The sequence below is a fragment of the Mytilus galloprovincialis genome, chromosome 3 (genome assembly GCF_965363235.1).
Source record: "Mytilus galloprovincialis chromosome 3, xbMytGall1.hap1.1, whole genome shotgun sequence".
Classification (NCBI taxonomy): domain Eukaryota; kingdom Metazoa; phylum Mollusca; class Bivalvia; order Mytilida; family Mytilidae; genus Mytilus; species Mytilus galloprovincialis.
In genome coordinates this window covers 11484810-11511010 of record NC_134840.1, presented here as the reverse complement: position 1 = coordinate 11511010, position 26201 = coordinate 11484810, and the positions used below count along the sequence as shown (strand labels likewise).

The window sequence follows — 26201 nt, the reverse complement described above, 5'->3', positions numbered from 1 at the left end:
CAATATCTATGAAAAACATGGTATCAGTGGAATATGTAACATAATCTCCCAACGGATGTTAATTAATGCATCTTCTGTAATCATGGTCATGTAGACGAAACTCAAAAGAATGGTCTGCTTTAAACCATCAAAAATCGGACCTGGGTTAGTTAGATGTGTATTTGAATTACAAAACATATGCAAGTATTCCAGAATATTTTTAAAATCGTCATCAATAAGTTCATGATGTCAATTTTAAATTCAGGTCAAATCTATCAAATAGTGGTATCTTGGTTTTCCCGTTTGAATGGTTTTACACTAGTAATTTTGGGGCCCTTTATAGCTTGTTGTTCGGTGTGAGCTAAGGCTCCTTGTTGAAGGCCGTACTTTAACCTATAATGGTTTACTTTTTAAATTGTTATTTGTATGGAGAGTTGTCTCATTGGCACTCACACCACATCTTCCTATATCTATCACAACATTTCCTCATTACTTTTCCAGTCTTTGAAGCGTTAATAGCTCGACATTCTTAACAAACTCTTGTCCGTTGATACAAAGATGCTATTTGTTTATTGGCCGTATTAAAACTAATTGCGATTAAGACATTCCCGTTTGTACTCTGTTGGTCATTCGGTTGTGGTGATAACAGAACATATATATCAGAATTAGCGTCAATGTCAACACAGTTATCGTTCCAGACAACACTTGATATATGTTCATAAAAATGAGCAAATTTAAGTTAATCCATATCACAGTATGTAATTGTTTTATATACATGACGTATCCGATTTGCTTTCAGATGTTTTGATATCTGTGTTTTCAGAGGTGTTTATATTTGTGTTTTCAGAGGTTTTTATATCTGTGTTTTCAAATGTTAATATATCTGTGTTGTTTCCTTTTATCCAATATGTTGTCATTAAGCCCTTTCCCTGTAATAGAGAGATAAATGATTTCAACAGATGAATTATGTTTGATATCTATTAAAAGCTATACAAGTGGAAATCAATCTAATAACATTGTTACTTTATAAATATAGCGGATTGGTTAACAAGTTGTTTTTAACTTATATCAACTCCTTTCAAGTTTGCGGGTGCGAGTTATGCCTTGTAGCGGCCTTAGCCTGCTCTAATTTGAAATCAACATGGGCGACTTTTAAGTGCAAGAAATATTGCTGTCTCGTAACAAAGATCAACCATTTATTTTCCCCTTCCGACGGACTATCATCGTTTCTCAAGACCATACTCACAAATGGTGTTAAGGGAGTTGTTACTTTGTTGCATTGTATATCATTAACGTATTTTCTCAGTTGAATTACCGAAATGGACTATTTTTTGTTGTAGTATAATACATCTCTGTTATTTCTGCCATCATAGAAACTTCCTGATAAATTAAAGAATATAAAACATTCAACCATTTCGGAAAAGATGGCATACCTATTCATAACTCGATACATTTGATGTTCATATACATTTGTTAAATTATATACCTCGTGAAAAGTAAAATCACAACAATACTGAACTCAGAGGAAAATCCAATCGGAACTCCTACAAACATGATTTACTATTCCACATTTCCATGTACTAGAATATTATCCTGAATGTCTACTAATGTTTCAAGCATATTAGAATAAACAGTTCGTGTTTATCTCTCATTTCGTTGGTTTTTGTATAGCTTGCATATGATTGGATATGTATTGAGTTGTATTGCGATTTTATTTTGATATTAGCGGAATGCGATCGTGAATTTACTTACTTTTATCTGCAGTATCCCTCTACATTTAACATCAAATTCAGAAAAATTGCCAAGTAACATCTTTGTTGCTTCACTGATATGTATCTTCATTGCTAAAGTATAAGTCAAAATGCCTAGATAACATTCAGCTGCTTGATGCATTACATTCTATGACATACAATCATAGACCTTGGGTGTGGGAAATCAATTATAACTATTATCATTATGTGGGATACGTATTATTGTATTCAAATGTTGAGAATTCATTTTTATTTATATTCTTTAACATACGCACTCCTGTACAGTTAATTCAATAACCCGGAGCAACTGAGCTCCGTGTTGGGTTCATGTTGCTTCGTATTAGTTTTTTATGGAGTGTTAAGTGTACTGTTGTTTGCCCCTTTGATTCATTTTCTGCAATGACATTTTGTCAATTTTTTTTCGACTTAAGAGTTTGAATAGCACTTTGGTATCTCTTATATAACAACATTTTTAAAAACACCCACGAAGAATGGCCGTACCTTTTTTAATTTATCAGGAATTTAAATGTGGATAATGTATAAGCAAATACAGTAAATATCTATGAACTAAATCTATATATCTATCACACTAATTATCACACCTTCACCATTTGATTCCATTCTGGAAGCAGTGTTAACTGTATCTCCAAATAAGCAATATCTTGGCATCTTCCTACCTACCACGCCTGCGCATACAGATCCTACAATACAATAGACAGTTTTTACCTTTATGTTTACATTTCCAAATGATGATCACGTATTATGCATTATTTTATTATATTAATATGAAGTTGTCCTTATGAATAATAAAACTACACGACAACAGAATTTATTTTAATTTCTTATTGACGCACTAGGAAATGATAAGTATCAAAGTATAAATTAATTTTTGAACGAACTTAAAAAGAAAAAAAACATGAACAAACAAAAGCAAACAAGCATAACAAACACAACAAACATAAGAAACAATAAAAAGGACACCACCTCAATAAAAAAGTAGTTATTTCATTATAGAATATTGTTCAAGAACATATACTAATACTTATTGTTTCAACTACATATGTGTGTTGAATTATTGAAGTATATATACATTAGTTCTTCTATCCTGACAAAGCTGTTACTTAAAAATATAAAAATAGTCCACCTTGGTTGGTATTAACCTAGTGCCAACATAATTCAAAATAACAGTTACGATATATGACTACGAGTTTACTACCTGAGTGAATTCCGATTCTGCACTGCAAAGATTTATTCGGATTGTGAGGAATCCTGAAACATTCGACTGAGTCTCTTATAGACAGCGCCATCTGTGCTATTTCTTTGACATGTTTAATGCCATTCAGAACTGGAAGACCAGACACTACCATGTACGCATCCCCTATTGTCTCAACCTGAATAGATAAATATTTCAACAATGTAGAGTACACGACAGAGATGTGGTTTAATTGTTATTGAAACATCTTTCAACCAAAGTAATATTACCTGCATCTACGTAAATCTAAGTACTTCTGACACCAATGACCAAATCCCATACATAATGGTCAGACAGCGTGCACAAAGTTGACGGCAACTGTAAAATGCGCCTTTTAGATAGTTTTATACAACCGTGTTTAAAATATTTTTGAATAAGATTAGGAATAATAATTTTTTTATGATAAAATGATGAATGCATGCCATTAAAATCCACATTATTAGTAAGGTAAATTAAAATTTAATCTATAAAGCACGAAACGGAATATAGAAAACAGCAAAAATACGGTGTAACTTGTAACATTAAATAAGCATAAATTAGAGTTTTTGACCTAAAACTTATACAAATTCAACAAATTTCCCTGCATTTTCGTATTACAGAATTGTTCGGATTCTGACTCGGACATCACACGAAATTCATCGCAAAAAAAATCAAAAACGATCATGGTAGATAAGTTTGGAATGGTCTTCGTTATGTGTAAGAAGTAGTAATTTGGAAGGATTAATAATCGAAATGAAAGAATCGACAAGAACAATATGTAATTACAATCTTTTTATTTTCAAAAAAACTTGGTATTCCAAATGTGCATAACCAGAGGTTTAAAATAATCCTCAAAATATGAATGATTCCATAGTCCAGACTGAACACCTGATTTTTTTTAATGTCCAGCTAGTATGTTACAATCTTAAGAAATGACGTTTTAACGCTATTATCTGAAAAGGGTCCACGACATAATCGCTAATCATTTCCATTTCACTGCTCTTAGCATATATCTATTTATATTTCCAGAATGTGCATTTGCTGCACATTTTTGTTCGAAAGAAAAAAGAAATATGTTGAACGTAAATATTTAAAGTTATGTGATAAACTAAGTGTCCAGTGTTTTTGTTACGCGCTTGTTTTCTTGAGGAAAATGCCGACGTCGTTAATGGTTTTAGTAATTTGAAGACGTTACGTTTGTGGACTCAGCTTTGTGCACACCGTCTCAGCTATGAAAGTTCCGAATGGTGCCCGAAATGACAATATGTCAAACATTTCAAGCGTCTACATTAGATAAATACAATTAACATAAAAAAAAGTACGAATATAGCACACATATATGAGCAGATAACCAATGTATTACCTATATATAAGGCGCTTATTTTAGATGTAAGGTTAACAATACAAGATGCAAGTCCTTTATTGTCAATTATGACGCCCAATTATTTGGGCAGTACAATTAAGTTAAATTTCATACAAGTGATTACATTGATTATTTAAGAATTAAATGCTTCCTTTTGTAACTTCATTGGGGTGTAAAAGCACTGATCGAAGTACATTTCATTCTAAAAATGTGCGCACGTTCAACGGTTTTACAACCCTATGAAATTACAAAAAGAAGCATTCAATACTTATAATTACATTTTTTAGCTAGGATCATGAAAACACGATTTTTATCAAGTTTTTATTTAATTTACCTGTACACTTTATTGTGGGACCTCGTGTATTCATGTGGTAAATTTTATTGTGTAATGAAGTTGATTAATGAATAACGCGAGATTGCAGTGTAGCCAATCAGAATAACTTATTATAATGAAACATACATCTAATGTAGTTATTTGACATTAAAACAAAATCAATTCTCCATGAGCAAACAATTTTCTACAGAAATAATATACAATTATTTCACACAGATGTATAATATAATACAGATGGACAAACTATCGGTGACTAAACTGTATCTGTATTTTATCGAGAATTAAATTTCCCTTAAATAACAACACAACATACAATAAAAAGGAAAAAAACTGTAAACAGTACAAAAAACATAAAAAAAAAACATTACTAAAGCTACTTCACAACACACAGAGACCAAATGACGACTGTAGAGGACAAAATAATTACGATTGACTTACTACTTGGGGAGGCCTGTTACAAAATTTTCCGACATCAAATGCTTGAAATACACTGTTGTGTATATAAATCAATTTTGATTTGCTATTTAAAAAGGTTTAGTTGGGTAGACAACTAAGAACATAAAAATAAAACATAGTTTCGCGACCGGATGACATTTTTCTAAATGCGAGTTAAGTACCTTGTGTAAAATTAAGGTATATAGAATTTTATCAAGTGTCCTTAAATTTGTTTAAGATTTAAAAAAAAATAATCTATAAAGCTTTCAAAACAATCAAACATCTGTAATTAAGTAACATACACATTGGAAATGGTGGAGATAAATCATTTTTTGATATCCTAATTCTCCTCTTTGTAATGTCGATCAATACATTAACTAACAATAAATAAAAAGCATACTTTTGTCTCTTGTTTGAGATCATCATTTATTTACCAGTTGTTAACTGTAGATTTTATTTATGGCTTTTAGTAACAGGGACTGCTATGACACCGCTGTCTTTTGTTGTACCTCATGCCTCATGCCAATCTGATGTTTATTACCATACCAAACGTATTTTCGAAGAGTGTTTAACTGTAAAACTATTGTGTGTTATATCTTTATTTTATTTTATTGTTTCATTATCAATCAGGACGTTAATTTTTACCGTTTAAATTGTTTCACATTTTGTCAAGTCGGGACCTTTCAAAGCTGACTTTACGATAAATAATTTTTATCACGATCGGATGCCATGACCTTAAGTTGCTTTAACCAACACGCAGTTTTTATCCTGTTAGAATGGTTCCAAATTGGCAATCATAACTAAGGTTTTTTTAAATTGATAAATTTATTTCACAAAATGACCAAACGACCATAATGATAGGTTTTAAACCACAAAATTAATAAAAATATTCTACACCTGCAAATACTGAAAACAAGATCAAATCAATCAAAAAGAGGGAATGAAAATATAATATATGAACCAAGAAACCGAAATGGTAACGATATCGGTTCTTTAAAAAAAAAAAAAAAGCCTCAAATACCATTTTATGGAGAGAGAAAAAAGTAAAACTGGTATCAATACAATTTATTTCTACCTTTGCCGTCGTAATTAACGATCTTGAGTGTTCAATGAGAAAAGCATAATCTCCTGAATACATTTAATAAGCACATATTTTATTTTAAACTTTTCCTGTTTATCGTATTTCATCAAAGGTCAAATCCAACTATTAGGACATTCGTAATTAAGGAATTTACAGAAATTTAATCATAATAACATCCGTGCATACCAAAGTCCATTCGCACGACATTTAAGGAAGAAGACAAAAGGAAAGTGTGAAAGGCTTCCTTTACACTGATAATAATCTAGGTTAATATGCCATTGTGTTCAAGTTCTTTTATTGTCATACTATTATGTAAACTATGTCAAAAGTACATGACAACCATTTAACACAAACAATATTTAAATCTTCGATATAAAATGGGAAGGTTAGTGATCTGAGGCTGGCGTAAATTTCAATGTCATTGCATGCTGTTTAGTCATATCAACTAAAAGTAAATAGCATTTCTGAAATACAAAAACAGTATGAGCTTTTGACTTATAAAGTTGATATTTTGGAGCGTATGTGTTCGGGATATGGATTTCATATAAGCAGATATCAAAATAATCTATCAGGCATATTTTGTGTACTCATTTCATTATCTTCACGAACAAGCTTTATATTATGGATGAAACTTATATTTCACGATTCATTCAATACATTTAATCTGCACTAACTTTTAAAAATGTGTGATGAGGCTAGACATAGGTACAAGGCATTGGAGGCTAGACATAGGTTCAATGTATTGGAGGCGAGACATACACTACAAAAGTCAAAAAGTCTGAAAAGACCAGTTTTTGTCTGAATTTGCATGAAATTTTACTCGACATTCTTAATTTGTCCGAATAATTTTTTTAAATTCTTGACATAGTATGAATTTGTCTAATAAGGTTCTTGATTTTCTTGACAAGTGTCTTGACAGTATGAACATTGTCTTAAAATTTCTCGACACTTCCTGTATCTTCTGATAAGAGTCTGAATTAGTCTCGACCAATTCTTGACTGTCTTAAATTTGTCTCAATCTGTCTTGACATATTCTTGACCTTCTTAATAATATCTCGATCTGTCTCGACATATTCTTGACATTCTTAATAATGTCTGAATATGTCTTGACATATTCTTGACATTCTAAATAATGTCTGAATATGTCTCCACACATTCTTGACAGTCTTTTAAAAATATGTCTTGACACTATCTCAACAGTATAAATTTCGCCTTAAAATGTGAACAGACTTATTTTGCACTGTTTATGACATTCTATTGCTGTTATATACTTATTATGGCTTAACTAAACTTTGAAGTATCAAGGATTAATTTGGTAAAGTAAGATACCCTTTTGGTGCAACTAAATTGGAATACCCTGAATAATCCCCCATATAGATTAATTTTGATTTATTTTTATTTTTGAAGGTCAAAGAATTTGTTCCTGTCTTGATTCAAAAACCTTATTCTTTTTTTAGGACAACCAAAAAACATTTTTTGTCCCAAATTGAGTGTTGAATTTTATAATTCTTTAACCAAAAAAAATGTTTGTGACAACTCCTTCCAGAAAAGAAAAAAAAATGTTTAGATCTATGATATTATGCATGCCTGTTTCAGATCCATTTCATAAGACCAAATGAATGATTTCTATAGAAATGGACCCATTATAAATACATGTTTTTATTATTCCTGGAGTAGATAATACTTTTCTTTTAATCTTTGGGAAATATTCAAATTTTATTTTATGTTAAAATAATTAACTTCAATTTTATTCATTTTCATCTATAAACAAACTTTTTAGATTGTAGTGGCATGGTCGGTCAATTTATAAGTTGCATGGCTGATTAGGAAAGCAGTAATTTTATTTGACAGTTGTGTGGAATACCTTAATTCTATGGGGAACATCCTGTGCATGTGTAATACTTAACATATATTCCAAGAGATGACATTACACAATTTTGTCCTCTGTTAAATGAATGATTTGTATATCATCATAATTTGCTATTTATATAAACCACATTTTGGTAGAATAATTATTTACTATCATAATTATGAATGTAGAAAGAAATATGTCTACAGTATGATTGGTTATAATCATTTAATTTATAAGATTTAAGAATCAAATTTTGTAATTATTTAAAAACCCAATTTTAAATTGTTTTATATCAACACACCCACATTTAAATTATTTTATACATTAGATTGCATAGCCATATTTGCATTTGTAAAGATATTTATATACCCAAATTTTCAATTATTTTACATGCCCAATTTTTATATTTGAAGTGTCACTTGAAACAACAGTATATCATATAAAAAGAAATAGAGATTAAAGTTATATCATGAATATTGGTTATGATTTGTAAAACTCAGAACTGTCAAGTAAATTTAAGACACAATTCAAATTGTTCAGAATATGTCAAGCCATACTGAGAGAAAAAAAAAGAATGTCGAGAACATGTTGAGAAATTTCAAGACAGTATTCAAATGTCAAGAATTTGTCAGGAAATTTTAAGACCATATTCAGAATGTCGAGAATATGTCAAGTAAATTTCATACAAATTTGATATAAATGAGAATTTGTCAAGAAAAATTAAGACAAAAGTCTTACTTTTGGAGAATGTCGAGTAAAAGTTCATGCAAAATAAGACAAAAACTGGTCTTTTCAGACTTTCAGACTTTTGTAGTGATAGGTTCAATGTATTGGAGGCTAGACATAGGTACAAGGTATTGACAATAGTATTGCTAAATTGTTAGTATCTTATTTTAAAACTATGTCTTGCCACAACACAATCTGTGTTCATCCTACCTTATAAACATCATGTCTGTCTATAATTTCATCAAAGCAGTTGTAAAGATCGTTTAGCAAGTCAACAATCTTAAATTAAAAGAAAAACATATATAAAATTTTAACATATCGTTCTAAAAGCTGAAATAAGTGTTTTGCATTATTTGTACCACTTATATATATATATAATTGTGTCTAACATAAGATATATATACAAAATCATAAAAAATGCCAGGCGTTTAACTTGGTATACCAACCGAGCATTTTAGTGACGATCGATTCGGCACACTTGAAATGTCAAAACAAAGTTCTCAATTGAAGAGTGCCGAAAACCAAAATTTCTGTAAAAGTTCCATTATGACCTTGGATAGAGCTACCTTAGGGTTTCAAATATTTTTAATAAAAGTAGATTGGTTACAGATATAGAAATATCAGTTTTATAAAATTTGAAGTGGTGAATCAAAATATCGAAATGACAAATTTAGTTCAATTCAATTCCAATTTTATGGAAAATAACTTCAAACGCACTAACATTTAAAGAGTTATTTTAATTTTCCATGACCAAAATTACAGTTGACTTCTATTTACAGCGGATATCATCAGTACAGCAATTGATACGATATTCCCGTTCTTCCATTTCCTATCATGATTTTCTTGCTAAAGGGCTGCTGCTCACAAGGAAGCTATTAAACCAAGAGTTCTAAATGGTGAAGTTGAAATCATCACTTCGTAAATTTTACGAACGCTATCACGAGTTGAATTGGTTGACCGCTATGGAATAACTGTTTCACAAATTATATCGGATATGTTACTTACGTCCCCTTCCATTTCATGAATGTGACTACCGATTTAGACTATTTACCGGATTTGTAATCTCATAAGCAACTCGACGGTGCCACATGTGGAGCAGGATCTGCCTACCCTTCCGGAGTATCTGAGATCGCCCCATGTTTTCGGTGGGGTTCGTGTTCTTTATTCTTTAGTTTTCTATGTTGTGTCATGTGTACTTTTGTTTGTCTGTTTGTCTTTTTTCATTTTCAGCTATGGCGTTGTCAGCTTTTTTTTGATTTATGAGTTTGACTGTCCATCTGGTATCTTTCGTCCTCCTTTTATGCCAGACTCTGACATAGTTTTTGACATACATATCAACCTTCCGTTGATACCGTTTTTAAAGTTCCAACTCCATCAGGCAAAATTGACTTTCCATATTTTTTGCTTTGGTGTTTCCTTTTTCATTAACCTCACTAAATATTAACAGATATCAAGCTTTTCTATATCGGTATTGAATTTACAAATTCGTGTTGAAGATAATAAGGCAAAAGGCTTCGGACGCCTTGAATCTTTGAAGTGTTCTTTTCATTTAAGCGTATTGTAACTGATTTGCGAGATTATAATAGTACATGAAGTTTTATCTGGAAAAGCGGACTCTTGGATGAAAGTTCAGTAAAGCCTACGATATCACTAAAATATATCGTTAAGCAATCAAAAGCTTTACCTGGATATGTAAACTACGGGTTCAAATTAAGTGAAGCCTACGGTTATACTTAAATATCATTACACAATCAAAACCTTAATCAAGAAAGGTGTAGACTTAGGTGAAATGTAAGTATAGACAACTACATCACTACAATATATTGTTATACACTCAAACGCTTTACCTGGAAAGGTGTACTCTGAGATGATATGTCAGTAAAGCCTACTATATCACTAAAATATATCGTTACACAATCAAAAGCTTCGGGGTTTACTGGTCTTCCATCTCTTAATTTTTCAGCAACAGATCTAGAAAAACGATTAAACAAACATAATTCCCTGTTTTACCAGTTAAATAGTCGTTATGAATGTCCTAGATTGTTTTCATAACTTTTGTGAAATTGTGTGTATGTTTACGGAGCATTTTACCTGATACATTATAGTACAAGTTGGATAACAATATTATAGAAAGGTTTTTGTTATATTTGTATATATAAAGTGCCTAGAAAATCAACTTAACGATGTAAGGAGTAAATCTTAATCTTTACTTCCTTCCAAACAGGATTGGGTTGGAACTGTACATTCACTTCTCTCTAGCACGATAACACCACCAATTATTATGCAAACGTATTATTGCCTACTGTAACTAGAGCTGACAGAAATCAGCTTTATTTTCTGGGGCTATTCCCTTCTAGTAGGTATTAAGCAATGACATCTCATCACAATAATTGTAGAATGTTTAAAGTGTATGTGTGTATATATGTGTAGAAGCGTAATTTACATGTGTGCCATTCTAAATATTGCCTTTCATTGCCAAGTATTTAATAAAAAGATACATATGTGCCTTGTCGTGGTGTAGGTAAACCATAACGAATTATGTGTGTGCCAAATAAAAGAGGTGTATATATGTGTAGAAGCGTAATTTACATGTGTGCCATTCTAAATATTGGCTTTCTTTGCCAAGTATTTAATAAAAAGATACATATGTGCCTTGTCGTGATGTAGGTAAACCATAACGAATTATGTGTGTGCCAAATAAAAGAGGTGTACTGAAATTGGGTGCTTTAGTATATTTTTGTTTTCTATCTATTAATTTTTAGAAAAAGATGATTAAAACATAATCCCAAATTATTTAAAAAACGATGAGCTACTATTATTGTATATGACGCATTTTGTCCATCTTGTCATTTCTCAAACTTAGACATTTAATTGTTCCACGAGGAAAAACATTTTAACAAAATTTCGAATATGCCTGATTTTGTAAGCACAGGTAGAAATAGAAATTAACATTACTAATGTCAAAATTGTTTCCTTACGTTGAACTGATTGTAGAGAAAATCTAATATACAGAGAATTCTTTACGTTTTTCATCATCGGAGTTTTAAAGGCGTTACACGATAGATCTAACAAGTGAGTTTATGTAGTAGTAGTTTGTGGTGTTGTGTAGCTGAATCTTAAAATTTTGAGTTTTGTAAACTGTTATTAATCTTTTTGATTTAATTTAAGATGTGTATCGTCTGTCATTTCTTATAGAAGTTGAAATCAAACCGTACCGTGGAAGAACTTGATATAAAAGTTCCTCAGATTTTCTTTTCTCATCTAGAAATGCCTGTGTCCTTTCAAAAACAAGAGCTTCCAGATTATTTGCATATTGTTCCATTCTTCTAAGCAATGCATCTAATACATTATGAGTTTTTGAAATTCTGAAAGCAAGAAACATTAACGTACATAATTATTAATTATCTTTGAAACGTTGACAAATTTTCTCGGTGTCTTCAGTATACTAGCTTTTCATGCGTAGCCACCTTTTGGTAAAATTACTATGTCTCAAATAATCTATAATAAGCTGGCATGCCATACAAAAATAAATGTCGTTAAAATGACCATAACCAGTTGCGATCGAATGAAAACAACCAAAATTATTATCGAAATGTTATTAACTTGTCTGCAAACCAACGGATATTTAAATGACATGAAATTAGCTTAAAAGCTTCATAGAATAGTTTTGATAAGCTGTTTCATACATGCATACATATTTTGTTTATTTGTTTATTTGTTTTTATATAACATAAACAACTTTACATGCTAGGTGAAAGAACACAAAATTATTTATACCCAGTTGAATCCTTTATTTTTTTTTCGATGATTATAAAATTCGGCCTTTTTTGTGGATCTTCATTCAAACAGTCATACATAATTGTTTCCATCCCTCCAATGTAGTCTTTATTACTGTTTTTAGGTAACGTAGGTCGGTATGGTGGATTCTCGGTGTGAGCTACTTTCATAAGTATTTCTGTATGAAAAAATAATACATTTTATGTATGTTTCATAAGGATCCGCAATATCCATTGGCTGACGACAATCGTAAGGCACTTAAAATTATACTTTATTTATCAATAGCATAAATGCAGTGTTCAAAACTGCATCTGCTTCCCGTGAAGCGTTACAACATACAATGCTGTTACACCGATTGCCTAAGTTAGAGGCTAGGTTGTTCGCTCACAAATATGTTTTACCTCGCCATATTCTTTGTGTGCCTGTCCTAAGTCAGGAGCCTGAAGAACGGTTGTTGTCGTTGGCTTATGTCTGTCAAATTTGTTTTCCGTGAATTGTTTTGTAATGAAAGAGGACGTTAGTTTTCTCAATTGAATTGTTTCAATTTTGTCTTGTCGGGAAATTAAATAGTAGACTATACAATATGCGGTTTTCTCATTGTTGAAGGCCGTATGCTTGCCTGTATTTGCTAGCATCTCCTTCATTTGAACATTTGTGGGTAGTTGTCTCGTTTGCAATCATATCACATATCTTTACTTTTATATAGGAACACAAATGCAAAACTTGACATAGCTTGTAATTTTATGGTGTATAGCATATAAATGTAATGCTGTATGGTTGTTTAAAGTAAAATAACAAAAATACCAAACTGCAAGGACAATTCAAAACGGAACTTCCCTAATCAAAATAGAAATTGTTCCTTTTGTAAATTTTACGTACGCCATTACGAGTTGGTTGATTGTTATGGAATATCAGTTTAACAGACTGATATCGGATATATTCCTTTTTTCACAAATTACAATACCGTTCCTTTTTCACGAGTGTGACTTACCGAATTGGACTATTTACCGGGGTTTTAATAACACGAGCAACACAACGGGTGCCATACGACGAACTGGATCAGCTTAGGTTTCCGTAGTATCTGAGATCATCACTTGTTATTGGTGGGGTTCGTGTTGCTTAGTGTTTATGTTTTGTCTTGTGTACTATATTTTGTCTGTTTCTTTTTTACCCATGGCGTTGTCAGTTCATTTTCAACTTTTGAGTTTGAATGTCACTCTCGTATGTTTCGTCCCTCTTTCAAAGGGGATGCACATTTTTTTAGGTTATTTTTACATTGTTTGAAATGTAATTTTATTTTTTTCTTGGAATGCTGTGAAATATGAATACAGTACTTATTTAAAAATATCTATTTACGAGAGAAAATATGACTTTTATTATAGATGCCATATATCAATATATAATGTACACTAGTTTTCGTAGTATACTTTTGTGCTTTTGATACTTATTTGACAACCTTGTGACGTAAAGTTATCTAATTCCTCGCTGAACGGTTCTTTTCTCGACAATATTTCGGACAGTACTATCCCAAAACTGTATACATCACCAGTCTGAGAAACTGTTTTGTCTTTGGTGCGCAGATGTTCCGGTGCAATCCAAAAACTGTCTAAAATTAAAAGGATTGGTGTTATTTGTGTGACTAAAAGATTCAATTTGGTTTTTTTTTTAATTTCAACTTTTAAATTTTTACGAAATACGCAAATTGCGATATCCACCATGTGTTTTGATTATCAGTAAAGTCCAGGAATCATTTTATTATCTGACGAATTCACTCTGGTTTCTGATAGGATTCATGATGAAAAGATTTTAGATTTCTATGTAATGTAGTATATTGAGCCGATATTTTTGTGACATTATTCCCAAATGAGACTCAAAGAGAACCCATGACGAAAAAGTTAACAACACTTTGAATTTATGTTTGTTGTCTATCGGGTTTTTTTTTATGTTTGTTTTTGGTACGGTGTTGTCAATTTCTCTTTTCAGTTTGAATGTCCTCTTTATTCCTAGAATCATGTGTTTATTCTTAGTTATTGTTATATCTTGTTTGTTATTTACAGAACTAATGTGATTAAGAACTTGACACACGGTATTTTTCAATTTATTTTCTTTTTCATCAGATAAAATACAACATGTTTTCTCTTTTACTTGTGTTCTTTTCAAATTAATCATTTGTCTTATCTTTTTTAGTTTTAAAACTTACTTGCTTGAATAGTGTTGTCTTTACATTGCATGTGCAATCTTCTCAGTCCATATCCCGTTATTTTTAACACAAAGCGACTATCAATAACACATGCATCACTGGTCAAATCTCCATGTACATATATACTACTGTTATGTAGATAGGCCATTCCCTGAAATAAAAATGTTAGTTAATAAAAATAGAAAAATGTCCAAGTGTTAATATAAACACACATGGTTTACTTTTATAAATTGTTATTTGGACGGAGAGTTGTCTCATTGGCACTCATACCACATCTTCCTATATCTATAATAATATAAGGAGTCGGCTTTCTTCATTTTCAAAAGATTTAATTTTTCAGGACTCTTTTATTTTTTTGATTTGTTGAAAAAAGAGGCCGAAGAAATCAAAAAGAGAGTAAAAAACGAAATGTCAAAAACCTAAAATCGTTTTTGATGTGTTTTGTTTTTGATTTTGCCATGTGATTATGAACTTTCCGATTAGATTTTCCTCTAAGTTCAGTATTTTTGTGATTTTACTTTCTAAAAAAGAAATCAGCCAGACTTCAGAGTAATCACCTAAATCAAGGTTCGACTTTTCCCCAGAAATCCAGAAAAAATTTAACCCCAGTTGGAACATTTTGTTGCTGGTTGAAAATTTTACGCGATGTTATTCAACCTGACAAATAAAGTGAAACATAAATCCCATAGAATTATTTACGCTGCAGTCCTGTAAATACTTAAAATACATTAACCATTAATTTAATATTTTACACCTATCTAAAAAATAATTTGTAGGATCATGCGAATTCAGTTTACAATTCTTGCATTTCATATGTGCTTGTTTTCTATGTTGTTATTTTGTAGTGTGACTTGCCTAGGCGTCACTCGTGACGCATAATAACTTGAAGAAGAAGCATTTCTGAATGCAAACGCTTACTACTAAAATTGTATTTTTTAGCTTTCAAAACTAGATTTTTTATATGAATCGGCATAACCATTAACGGATAAATTAGTTACCTTTTCTTAAACATATTCTTCTTCAGGATTTGATAACTGTTTAAATTTGAAGCACACTCACTTCGCACCTAGTATACAATTTACTTACAAATCCCTGAACACTTGATACTACATTTCAGTTTGTACTTTACCTCTATTAGATCAATAATCAATGCCATTTTCAAATCTTTATCCAGATCAATGGAATCATTTAGTAATAACGTCTGAAAGAAATATTTATAATCATTTGCAAAACTTCAATTCGTGTAACAAGTGTTATGAAATATATATAGATGTATAAAGAAATAGTACTTTTATGTTTTAAAAAACCAAACCAGTATATTTGATCTTATCTTAAGATTTGACGAACCATAACGTAGAGAAATGCTTCCCATACCGAAGTATGTGAGTTCATTCTTAGGTTTTTGTAGGGTTCTTTTTGTCTTTATTTAGTTTTCAGTTTTGCATTTGATTCCTTTTTTTTAATGTCCATGTCTCAACCCCTTCCATGACTATTCCCTAAATTTAATTGAAAGATTGTCGACATACTTTCTTTTCTTTTTTTTTTTTTTTTTTTTAAATCAAACTGATTAAAATAAAATAAAAGATAGAATGTCATCAAAAAGTTGGAATGATTGATCGGCAACAGATGTGCTTAGATTGATGAATTTTAAGAAATGTCGGCATTTCAGTGGGTTCTTATTGTGAACAACTACCAAATCTTAAAAGATTTCTCAATGTTCTGCTTCATATATTAATGATGTCCTGTTACTCTAACCCATAGTGTTTCCCATATATCCAAGTGAACTTTAGATTGGGACTAGTGGAGAGACAATTAATTTGGATCACATCAATGATAGTTAGAAGTGTTTTTCGTTATTGTTTTGTTTTTGGGGGGATGCTTTTAAGGACAGTGTTTGTTTGATCGTGTTTTGTTTTTTGTCATTGTGTTGGCTGCTTTATATGGAAGCTAACGGGGTCAAAATGCTTACTTCGTAACTTGTCAATTTGTAACTTGTAACTGTGTGAGTTGTCAATTTGTATATTGATGTTTTGTAACTTGTCGATTCGTAAGTTGTCGATTTGTAAATTGTCTATTGTATAATATTGTCTATTTGTATATAGATGTTTTGTAACATGCCGATTCGTAAATTGTCAATTTGTTTATTGATGTTTTGTAACTTGTCGATTCGTTAAATGTCAATGTGTGAAATGTCATCGTTGTATTATGCTAACGATCATTATGACGACAGATGGCGCTCGGTTTCTTCTTAGGTGGAAAACCTCCTGTAAGTCTGTGCACCGCCTTATGCAATATATATCAAAATAATTTAAATCTAGAATGTACACCACATACATATGAAAGAAAAGTATTGGATAAATACATTTGTTTTGACATGTATACCAGGGACTCGGTTTTATATAAAGATGACCTCGAATAAACATGTTTGTTTATTGTACTGGTCACCAAACCTGGGGTGGGGTGTGTCACTTCGTGTATTAAGGTATATATAGATGTCTGGCTGGAACGGGCTTCCTTACCAACTTCGCAAATATATTACTGTCACTTGCCAGGAAATTTCTACTTAATATTTAACCGGGTCAAAATAAGACTACATACATGAAAACCGCATATATTTCAATTGTCTGGTCCATAATGGGATATAATATGGTCAATTAATAGTATGGGACCAGTACACATCTACCAACATCAATAAGCTTGAAAGAATACAGCGACAACCTGCGAGATTTATAATAGAAGAATACAAATCCAGAGAAGTTGGTTTCGTCTCAAACATGCTCACCAAACTGAAACTATAAGACATACAGACAAGACGCCCAAGACAGAAGCTAATATTTCTGTACGAGGAGGTCGAGGGGCTGGTTTCTCAGTGTTGAAGAACCAGACAATTTAAAAAAAAGCTCGGTACAAAAAACCTACTGAATTGCTGCCAAGGGCCCGATTTAACAATTATCAGTCAAGAAATGTTGTGAAAAAACATGCAGATCAAAAACTACACAAAGTGTTTTGAGATCTCAGCGAGCAAAATACCACAATTGTCTAACTCATTTTTCGTAAAAACAGTATCCGAATGGAACCACCTTGAAGAAACTATAGTGCGCACACCGAGCGTTGACAGCCGTTCAGAAACTGCTCTCGTGCATCGCCAATACATCGACGGCGCTCTCTCTGCCGTTGTATTACAGCCAGTATTTGTACCCACGAACACCAACTGCTTGCTTGAGCCTGGTCTCTGGATATTTTGATAATGACCATAATCGTAAAACTATGAAACTGTTTATGTTTTACTACACGAATCACCTACATAAAATTAAGAATGGAAATGGGGAATATGTCAAAGAGACAACAACCCGACCATAGATCAGACAACAGCCGAACGCCACTAATGGGTCTTCAATGCAGCGAGAAACTCCCGCACCCAGAGGAGTCCTTTAGCTGGCCCCTAAACAAATATATATACTAGTTCAGTGATAATGGACGTTATACTAAACTCCGTATTATACACAAGAAACTAGAATTAAAAATCATACAAGACTAACAGAGGCCAGTGGCTCCTGACTTGGGACAAGCAAAAATGCGGCGGGGTTTAACATTTCTTTTGAGATCTCAAGCCCCTATACACCTACTTTTTACCAAAGTGACGCCCTATCCCTTTGACTTTACAGAGAAAAGATCTCGTCATGTTCATGGCAAAGGCAATTATCTCCAATATGTTAACACTAATTTTATTTCTCCATGAAAATATTTGCACATGATTTGGGGTTTGGCTCAGGGGTATGTATTGGGTCATTTTTAGAGTAAAATGGTAGCATGGGATCCTGACTGACTGCTCGACAGAAGAGCCAGGCGGAATACAGCATGGTTTGTTAATTGGATATTAGGATTATATTGTTACGAATTAATTGCAAATGATTTTTTATTTATATGATATGCAAATTAATTTTTTTTTAGCTTTATTGATTAACATCGTGAATCATATCCGTTAGTTAACGATCCGATCGACAAAATGTTAGATTTGGTAAGGTTGCCGGGTTATAAAGAGGTGTGGCATCGGTTGGGGTTCATATCGTGAGTACTGGGCGTTAATTAGCTACTCGTGAATATATGGTTTTTTTTTGGTTGTAAATCTTTATAGAACGGAAATCTGGTAGCGGCAATTTTTAAAGCTTCTTGACCAGAAAAATTCAGTAGGCATGTATATTCATACAAGTCAGCCCTTTCCCCTCCTGTCAGAATAAAATGGTCCGATAATAGCATTTTTAGAATTAATAGAAATCGTTTATTACTAGTACCTGGGTTTTCCAGTAATGATGTAGCCTTTTATAGCCGACTATATGGTATAAAGTTTTCTCATTATATGAAGGCCGTAGGTTGCCTATACTTACTTACATTGACTATTTGAACTTTGCTTTGATGGATAGTTGTCTCATTGGCAATCATACGGTTTATTACCACATCTCCTTGTTGTATTTACCTGAATAATCCAGTCGTTATATTCCACTGACCAACGAATATTTCATTAACCTCCCAATTAGGATAGATCGAGGGACTGAACTAGTCGGGGTGCATTTTTATATACTGAGTTTGCGTTCTCGGACGAAAGTCCACGCCAGTAAACAAAATAAAACTGGTATTCTTTGAACATGCAACTTTTGTTTGGTTTTCTTTTAGACGCATATTCCATATGGAGGTGTTCCTACTTACAGGAGGCTTATACACCGAAGAAGAACCCGAGCGTCATCTGTCGTCATAATGATCGTTGGCATAATACAACGATGACATTTCACACATCGACATTTCATACATTGACGTTTAACGAATCGACATGTTACAAGTTACAAAACATAAATACACAAATTGACAAATTACGAATCGACAAGTTACTAAACATCAATATACAAATTGACAATTTACGAATCGACAAGATACAATACATCAATAACCAAATTGACAATTTACAAATCGGCAAGTTACAAAACATCAATATACAAACTGACAATTTACAAATCGACAAGTTATAAAACATCAATATACAAATTGACAAATCACACAGTTACAAGTTACAAATTTACAAGTTACGAAGTAAGAATTTTGACCCCGATTTCTTAAGATTGCCGCATTGTATTTTCTCATCAAAATCGTCCGCATTTACATGAATTGCTAAAACAAATAAAAACACGCATTTTTCAAACTGATAGAAATAAATTTAGCGTACCTGTAAATCGCCTCTAGAACAGTATTCTGATATTATCATGATATCCTGTTGTTTCGTATGCAATCCGATGAATTTTGTCAGATTAATGCAGTTGAAATCTCTCATCTAAATATATATGTCCAGCGTTTAAGATGTTGGTTATATGTTGGTCAATCTATGCAATACTTCGCGTTTAATAAATGAAAAAAAAGGGAACGAAAAACAAGCCCTTATCAGTTTGTCGTACAAAACAGTTTGATAAATCAATCCGTTATGATAAATTATATAATGTTGGCATTTCCAAAAAGTCAATATACTACATGAGTACATTTTCAGTCTTTTGCAGTTGTGTTAAAAAAAAGTGCATTTACAAAGGCAACAACCGAATAATTCATACATGATACCAAAAAAGCGGAGGATTCGAAGGGGACATTCAAAAAGTTGAAGAAAAACTGACATCGCCATGGGAAAAAAGCGACGAAAAGGGTATGTAGTTCGAGCTCCACATTTATAACCCACCGTTTAAGAATCCAAGTAGACGTTCAACAGGTAATTGTATTGTCATATGGAGAGGTATAGTTATGCATTAACTTTCACATTCATGTTCACCGATTTAACTCAAATTTGTATAGTTGATTATATACTAAAACATTTATCCAAACGATAAAAAGTATAAAATAAACAATTTACAGGGTATAGGCTCGATAAATGTATCATCGTTCCGAGTGTGTTTTAGTCTAGACTCATGTAAATAACTATCGGGTTGAACTCCGAAGACTGCCAACAGTCAAATAACTTGTATATACATAAATATAGATATGAATAGATTGCAAACTGGTGCCTTTGTGTGTTTTCACGTCTGTTTAATTTCTTGTTATCTGTATAAGATATGTCGTGTATCTTTTTTACTTCTGTTAGAATGATATGTTGTGGATCGAATCGGTTAATCAAATGATTTAACTTTGTTTCACTTTCAATGTCGACATCCTTTTCCTTTTAATAACTGAACACGCATAAATCATGCTTCATCCATTATAGCTAAGAGGTTGAATCGAAGTTCGCATGAATACCGATTTAACGAGGTCACAAGTGCATTATTAATCATCGATGTGTTTTTAGCTTAGTCTGACAAAATTGAACAATACTGGCAGCTTAAAGCGAATTGTTATTTCACGATGTCTTTATATCTTTGCTTTTATAGTTATACTGCGATGATTTGTACTGGTTGATATCATCCAAATAGACGGACCTAGTCAAGGGAAAGATTGTATTCTATAGTACAAAGATAGTATAAAGACATTATACATAAATTGAAATGATGTAAACAAATATTACCTCAATCATTTCTAGGATCATTTTCCTGTCAATATTCAAACGTTTTGCTTCCAGTGTTTTAAAATGGACCTTGTTTCCCTACAAGAGAAATGAAAAGGGTAATTAGTATGATTCACAACGTTTTCTGTTTCAAGATTGAACATTATCAATGTTGTTCTTTTTGTATATTTTAAGGTTAAGAAAAGAAAGAAAATACAAATTAAGATAATCAAATCATCCAATGAAAATCTTAAAATCTTCTGAAAATTTAGCAGTCCCTGGAATGGCTTTGGATCATATCGTTGTGTTGAATTTAAAAACACAGTATACATATTCTTATCTTAGATATATGCAATTAAGTTTAGTAAGGCCAAAATTTCTCACTTCATTCGCTCAAATGTCTTATTTGGAATTGATCACCAGTTTCAAAATTAATAAAGGCTTTCACAAGGATTAGAAAGAAAATTAATAGTTAGATTGAAATAATTTGTTATAAGCGATTTCATTTTATATAAACACAAACAGCGATACTTGTTAATTTCTATCGGTATTTGAGACATACAATGTCTACAAAAATGTCTTTAACTTTGTGTGTGTAATATTAGATCACTTTTCTGTCATGAATTAAGTAAAATCACAAAATACCGGAACTCCGAAGAAAATTTAAAACAGGAAGTCCCCAATCAAATGGCAAAATCAAAAGCTTTAAAACACCAAACAAATGGACAACAACTGTCATATTCCTGACTTGGTACAGGCATTTTCTAACGTAGAAAATTGTGGATTAATAAAATTGAGAATAGAAATGGGGAATGTGCCAAAGAGACAACAACCCGACCATAGAAAAAACAACAGCAGAAGGTCACCAACAGGTCTTCAATGTAGTGAGAAATTCCTGCACCCGGAGGCGTCCTTCAGCTGGCCCCTAAACAAATATATACTAGTTCAGTGATAAGAACGCCATACTAATTTCCAAATTGTACACAAGAAACTAAAATAAAAATAATACAAGACTAACAAAGGCCAGAGGCTCCTGACTTGGGACAGGCGCAAAAATGCGGCGGGGTTAAACATGTTTGTGAGATCTCAACCCTCCCCCTATACCTCTAGCTAATGTAGAAAAGTAAACGCATAACAATACGCACGTTAAAATTCAGTTCAAGAGAAGTCCGAGTCTGATGTCAGAAGATGTAACTAAAGAAAATAAACAAAATGACAATAATACATAAATAACACAACAGACTACTAGCAGTTAACTGACATGCCAGCTCCAGACTTCAATTAAACTGACTGAAATATTATGATTTCATCATATGAACATCAGGCACAATCCTTCCCGTTAGGGGTTTAGTATTATACCATCATAACATATATGAAAAGAACATAACCCGTGTCATGCCAACAACTGGTTTTTGAATAAATGTGTTTAGTTCCGATGCAAAGACCCTATAAGTGAATCAATATTAACGCCAAAATATGCAATCTTTAATGACCTGACAACAGTATCGTAACTATATCCCTTCTTAATAAGTTTATATAAAGGTTTTGTTAGTTTTTGAGGTGAATACTGACACCTTTGTGCTTTATAAAGAATATTTCCATAAAAAATTGGATGTAAAATACCTGAACGTATAAGAAGTCTGCATGTTGAGCTATATTTACGAATGATGTCCTTATACCGATGATAAAATTTAGTAAATGTTTTGACAAGTTTGTGATATCGAAAACCTTGGTGTAATAATTTTTCAGTAATACATAAATTTCTCTCGTTAAAATCTTAAACATTGTTACATGCACGAGCGAATCGTTCAAGTTGAGATACATAAACACCGTAAGATGGTGACAAGGGAACGTCACCATCTAAAAATGGATAATTAACGATAGGAAATGAAAAATCATCTCTTTTATCATAAATTTTAGTATTCAGCTGTCCGTTAGTGATATAGATATCAAGATCGAAGAAAGGGCAGTGGTCATTGTTAGTATTAGCTTTATTTAAAGTAAGTTCAACAGGATAAATTTCTTTAATATACATACTGAAGTCGTCATTATTGAGAGCCAAAATATCATCCAAATATCTAAAAGTATTATTAAATTTGTTTATCAGATGTTGTTTCGATGGGTCTTTGCTTATATTTGTCATAAATTGTAACTCATAGCAATACAAAAACAGGTCCGCAATAAGTGCTGCACAGTTAGTCCTCATTGGTATTCCGATAATCTGACGATATACAGAATCCCCAAAGCGAACAAAAATGTTATCTAGTAAAAATTCAAGGGCATATATAGTATCAAAGCATGTCCAATTGACATAGTTTTTTTTGTTTATTGCTACTAAAAAATGACCTAAAAGAGTTTGAACATATATATTCACATTCTGACTTTTTAAATGCCCATTTAATTAGGTGTGTGAATTTTTTCTTAATGAGAATGTGAGGCAATGTGGTAAAAAAGGGTAGAAAAATCAAAACTTTGAACAGATTCAAAATCACCAACATAAGCATGCAATTTATCAAGTACTTCCAACGAGTTCTTGGCACTCCAAAAGTAATTAATTCCACTATTTTCGAAGGCCTTATTTGAACCTTGTTTTATAGCGTTAAACCTCTCACTTGTATGACAGTCGCATCAAATTCCATTATATTGGCAACGATGTCTGAACAAAACAGACATAATAGGTAAATTTGTCAAAATACGGGTACAACGGTCATCACCGTGTCACAATCCCAATCAGAACAAAAACAAACAAATATTTATCAAAGGAGAACAAAAAATCATATATCAAATTAAACAACTACGTACGTTGCTTACTTATTTTTGTATTTTCTTTACATGTATATATGTTAAAATCAAAACATAAAGCATAGAAATATGTAAGGTCTACTGGCCGAATGGCTAGATAAACATCAAATCTTTTGTAGAATCGCGCGTTTGAAATCAGAATGTAAACGTCACACAGGTAGAGATATAAATTAATTTTGTCGTTCAAAGTATGAATATGGTTTGTCGATTGATGCGCTATAGTTATTTTCCTATCAAATGTGGTTGCGATCTAGACGATTCCAGATCTTCAAAAAAAATCACGATCATTACTACATTTAAGTGTCACCACTTTGTATGAAAAGCTATACAAAAATATTGCTCTTGCTATTTACATTTTTTTCCTCAACTTTCAACATTTTATTTGAAAAATGAAAATAGTAAAAGCCAACAAAAAGATCGTTGAAATAATTTAAATTTAGTAATGAACATAATGGATATTCGTAATAGATATTTTTAATAATATTTTACTCCTAACAACAACCATAATAGCCCTATTTGTCGATTTAAACATCAGCTAAAAGGACTCGCAAAGATTTTTTTCTGTATTCTTATGAGTTACAATTTATGACTAAAATGGCAAAGATCGATCGAAACAACGTCTGATACAAAAATTAATTTAATAACTCCTAAGAAATGACTGTAATATTTTTTCTGTCTATGAAGAAATAACATAAAAATGTGGTGCACTTTAAATAACACATGTAGCGGGTTATTTTAAAATGTGCACCACATTTTTTCTGTTATTTTGAATAGACAGATAAAATATTACAGTTATTTCTTGTAATTTAATTTTAAATTCCATTTTAAACCAGCGTAAACCATGAAAAAACGTTGATGACGTCACGGTCACATTACTAAATTATGTCTATTAACAACGTCAGCCAATCAGAAGACACTTTACATCCAAAATTAAATTATTAGTAGATATTAGTGATATAATGGCTTTCAATAATAACTACTTCAGTATGTGCACTAAAGAGATTTATCCTGCTGAACTGACTTTTGATAAAACTGATACTTACAATGAACGATTAAAGAGATGGGTTTTTTTTAATTTACAATTGTTAATCATTCATTTCATATTGTTAAGATGACGACGTTCGCTTGTCACCTGAAATGATTTCAATTATCATTACAAAGGTTATTGTAAATCCGGATTGAAATATATGTCTATCTATAAACAATGTTAATGACAGGATTACAAAAAAATTGTTGTTATGATATTAAACACTAAATTACCTTATAAATGGCTGTATTTGCTGAAAATCCATCCTCATTTGTTCTTGATGAATGCTTGTCTACGGACTTTAAAAAAATACATACAATTATACTTAATTGTAAAGAATAAATCAAAGATGAACAATTCAAAATAATCTTCAAAGAAACATAATACAAAACCCTCGATTGAAGTCGTGGATCAAAGTAAATTATTAAATGTGTTCTCAAAATAACATTTTAAATACTTTGTGCGGTTTTTTCTTGATAATTAGATATAGTTTTTAATGCAAATTCTTATACACAGTCTTATTATTTATCAATTAAGTGTAATTTGACATCAAGAACAATAAGTTTGAATGTTTTTGTCTTTTTTCATAATTTTTTTTATATCTATATATTAACATGTTTATCTATTATGTTCAGCAAATTATATTTATTAAGATTAACATATATTACATTAAAAAGAGGTAGACAACGAAAGCTAACCTATATAAATTGAATGGGGATATTCAAATTGTTTTGAAGTCTGAACAAGTGTTTTGTTTTACTGTTTCCTATTTCTAATTGTGATTCATTTATTGGACATGATAATACTATTATTCACATAATTCTTCCACTGGGTTAACGAATTTGAGGGAAAGCATGCCTAGAATTTTGTGCAATGATACAATATAGTAAAACAATATAAACTCTTGTCCATTATTAAATGTCTGGTAATTTTTTGTCGGTTGCAGTATGTCTTTAAAGAAGATAAGTGATGGTATGTGGTCTTCTGTACTGTTAGGTTTTATTTATGTTTTATTTGTTTCATTTTTCAGATAATGTTCAAATGCAAGAAAAGATGTTTTTAGTCATGGATAATTTTCTATTGTATTTTGAATGTTCTAATACAAACCCCTGACATTAAACTATGAAAACTGTGA

The 26201-nt window shown here is 31.6% G+C and overlaps 1 protein-coding gene and 1 long non-coding RNA gene across 2 annotated transcripts; one reads left to right on the top strand and one right to left on the bottom strand.

The window, feature by feature from the left end:
* Positions 1-466: 466 nt before the first annotated feature.
* Positions 467-25360, bottom strand: LOC143067180 (atrial natriuretic peptide receptor 1-like). The gene is made up of 14 exons (XM_076240273.1): positions 25300-25360; positions 21259-21336; positions 19945-20049; positions 15859-15930; positions 14730-14880; positions 13986-14135; positions 12530-12707; positions 11968-12117; positions 10600-10723; positions 8963-9031; positions 2947-3121; positions 2333-2431; positions 1732-1823; positions 467-908 (listed from the first exon to the last, which is right to left on the bottom strand). Exons 2-14 carry the CDS (start codon positions 21277-21279, stop codon positions 747-749), a joined length of 1548 nt encoding a protein of 515 aa, XP_076096388.1. The 5' UTR covers positions 21280-21336; positions 25300-25360; the 3' UTR covers positions 467-746.
* Positions 20332-26201, top strand: LOC143067182 (uncharacterized). Its single transcript, XR_012975872.1, has 2 exons — positions 20332-20409; positions 26097-26201. It is a non-coding gene; the product is annotated as an uncharacterized LOC143067182 (long non-coding RNA).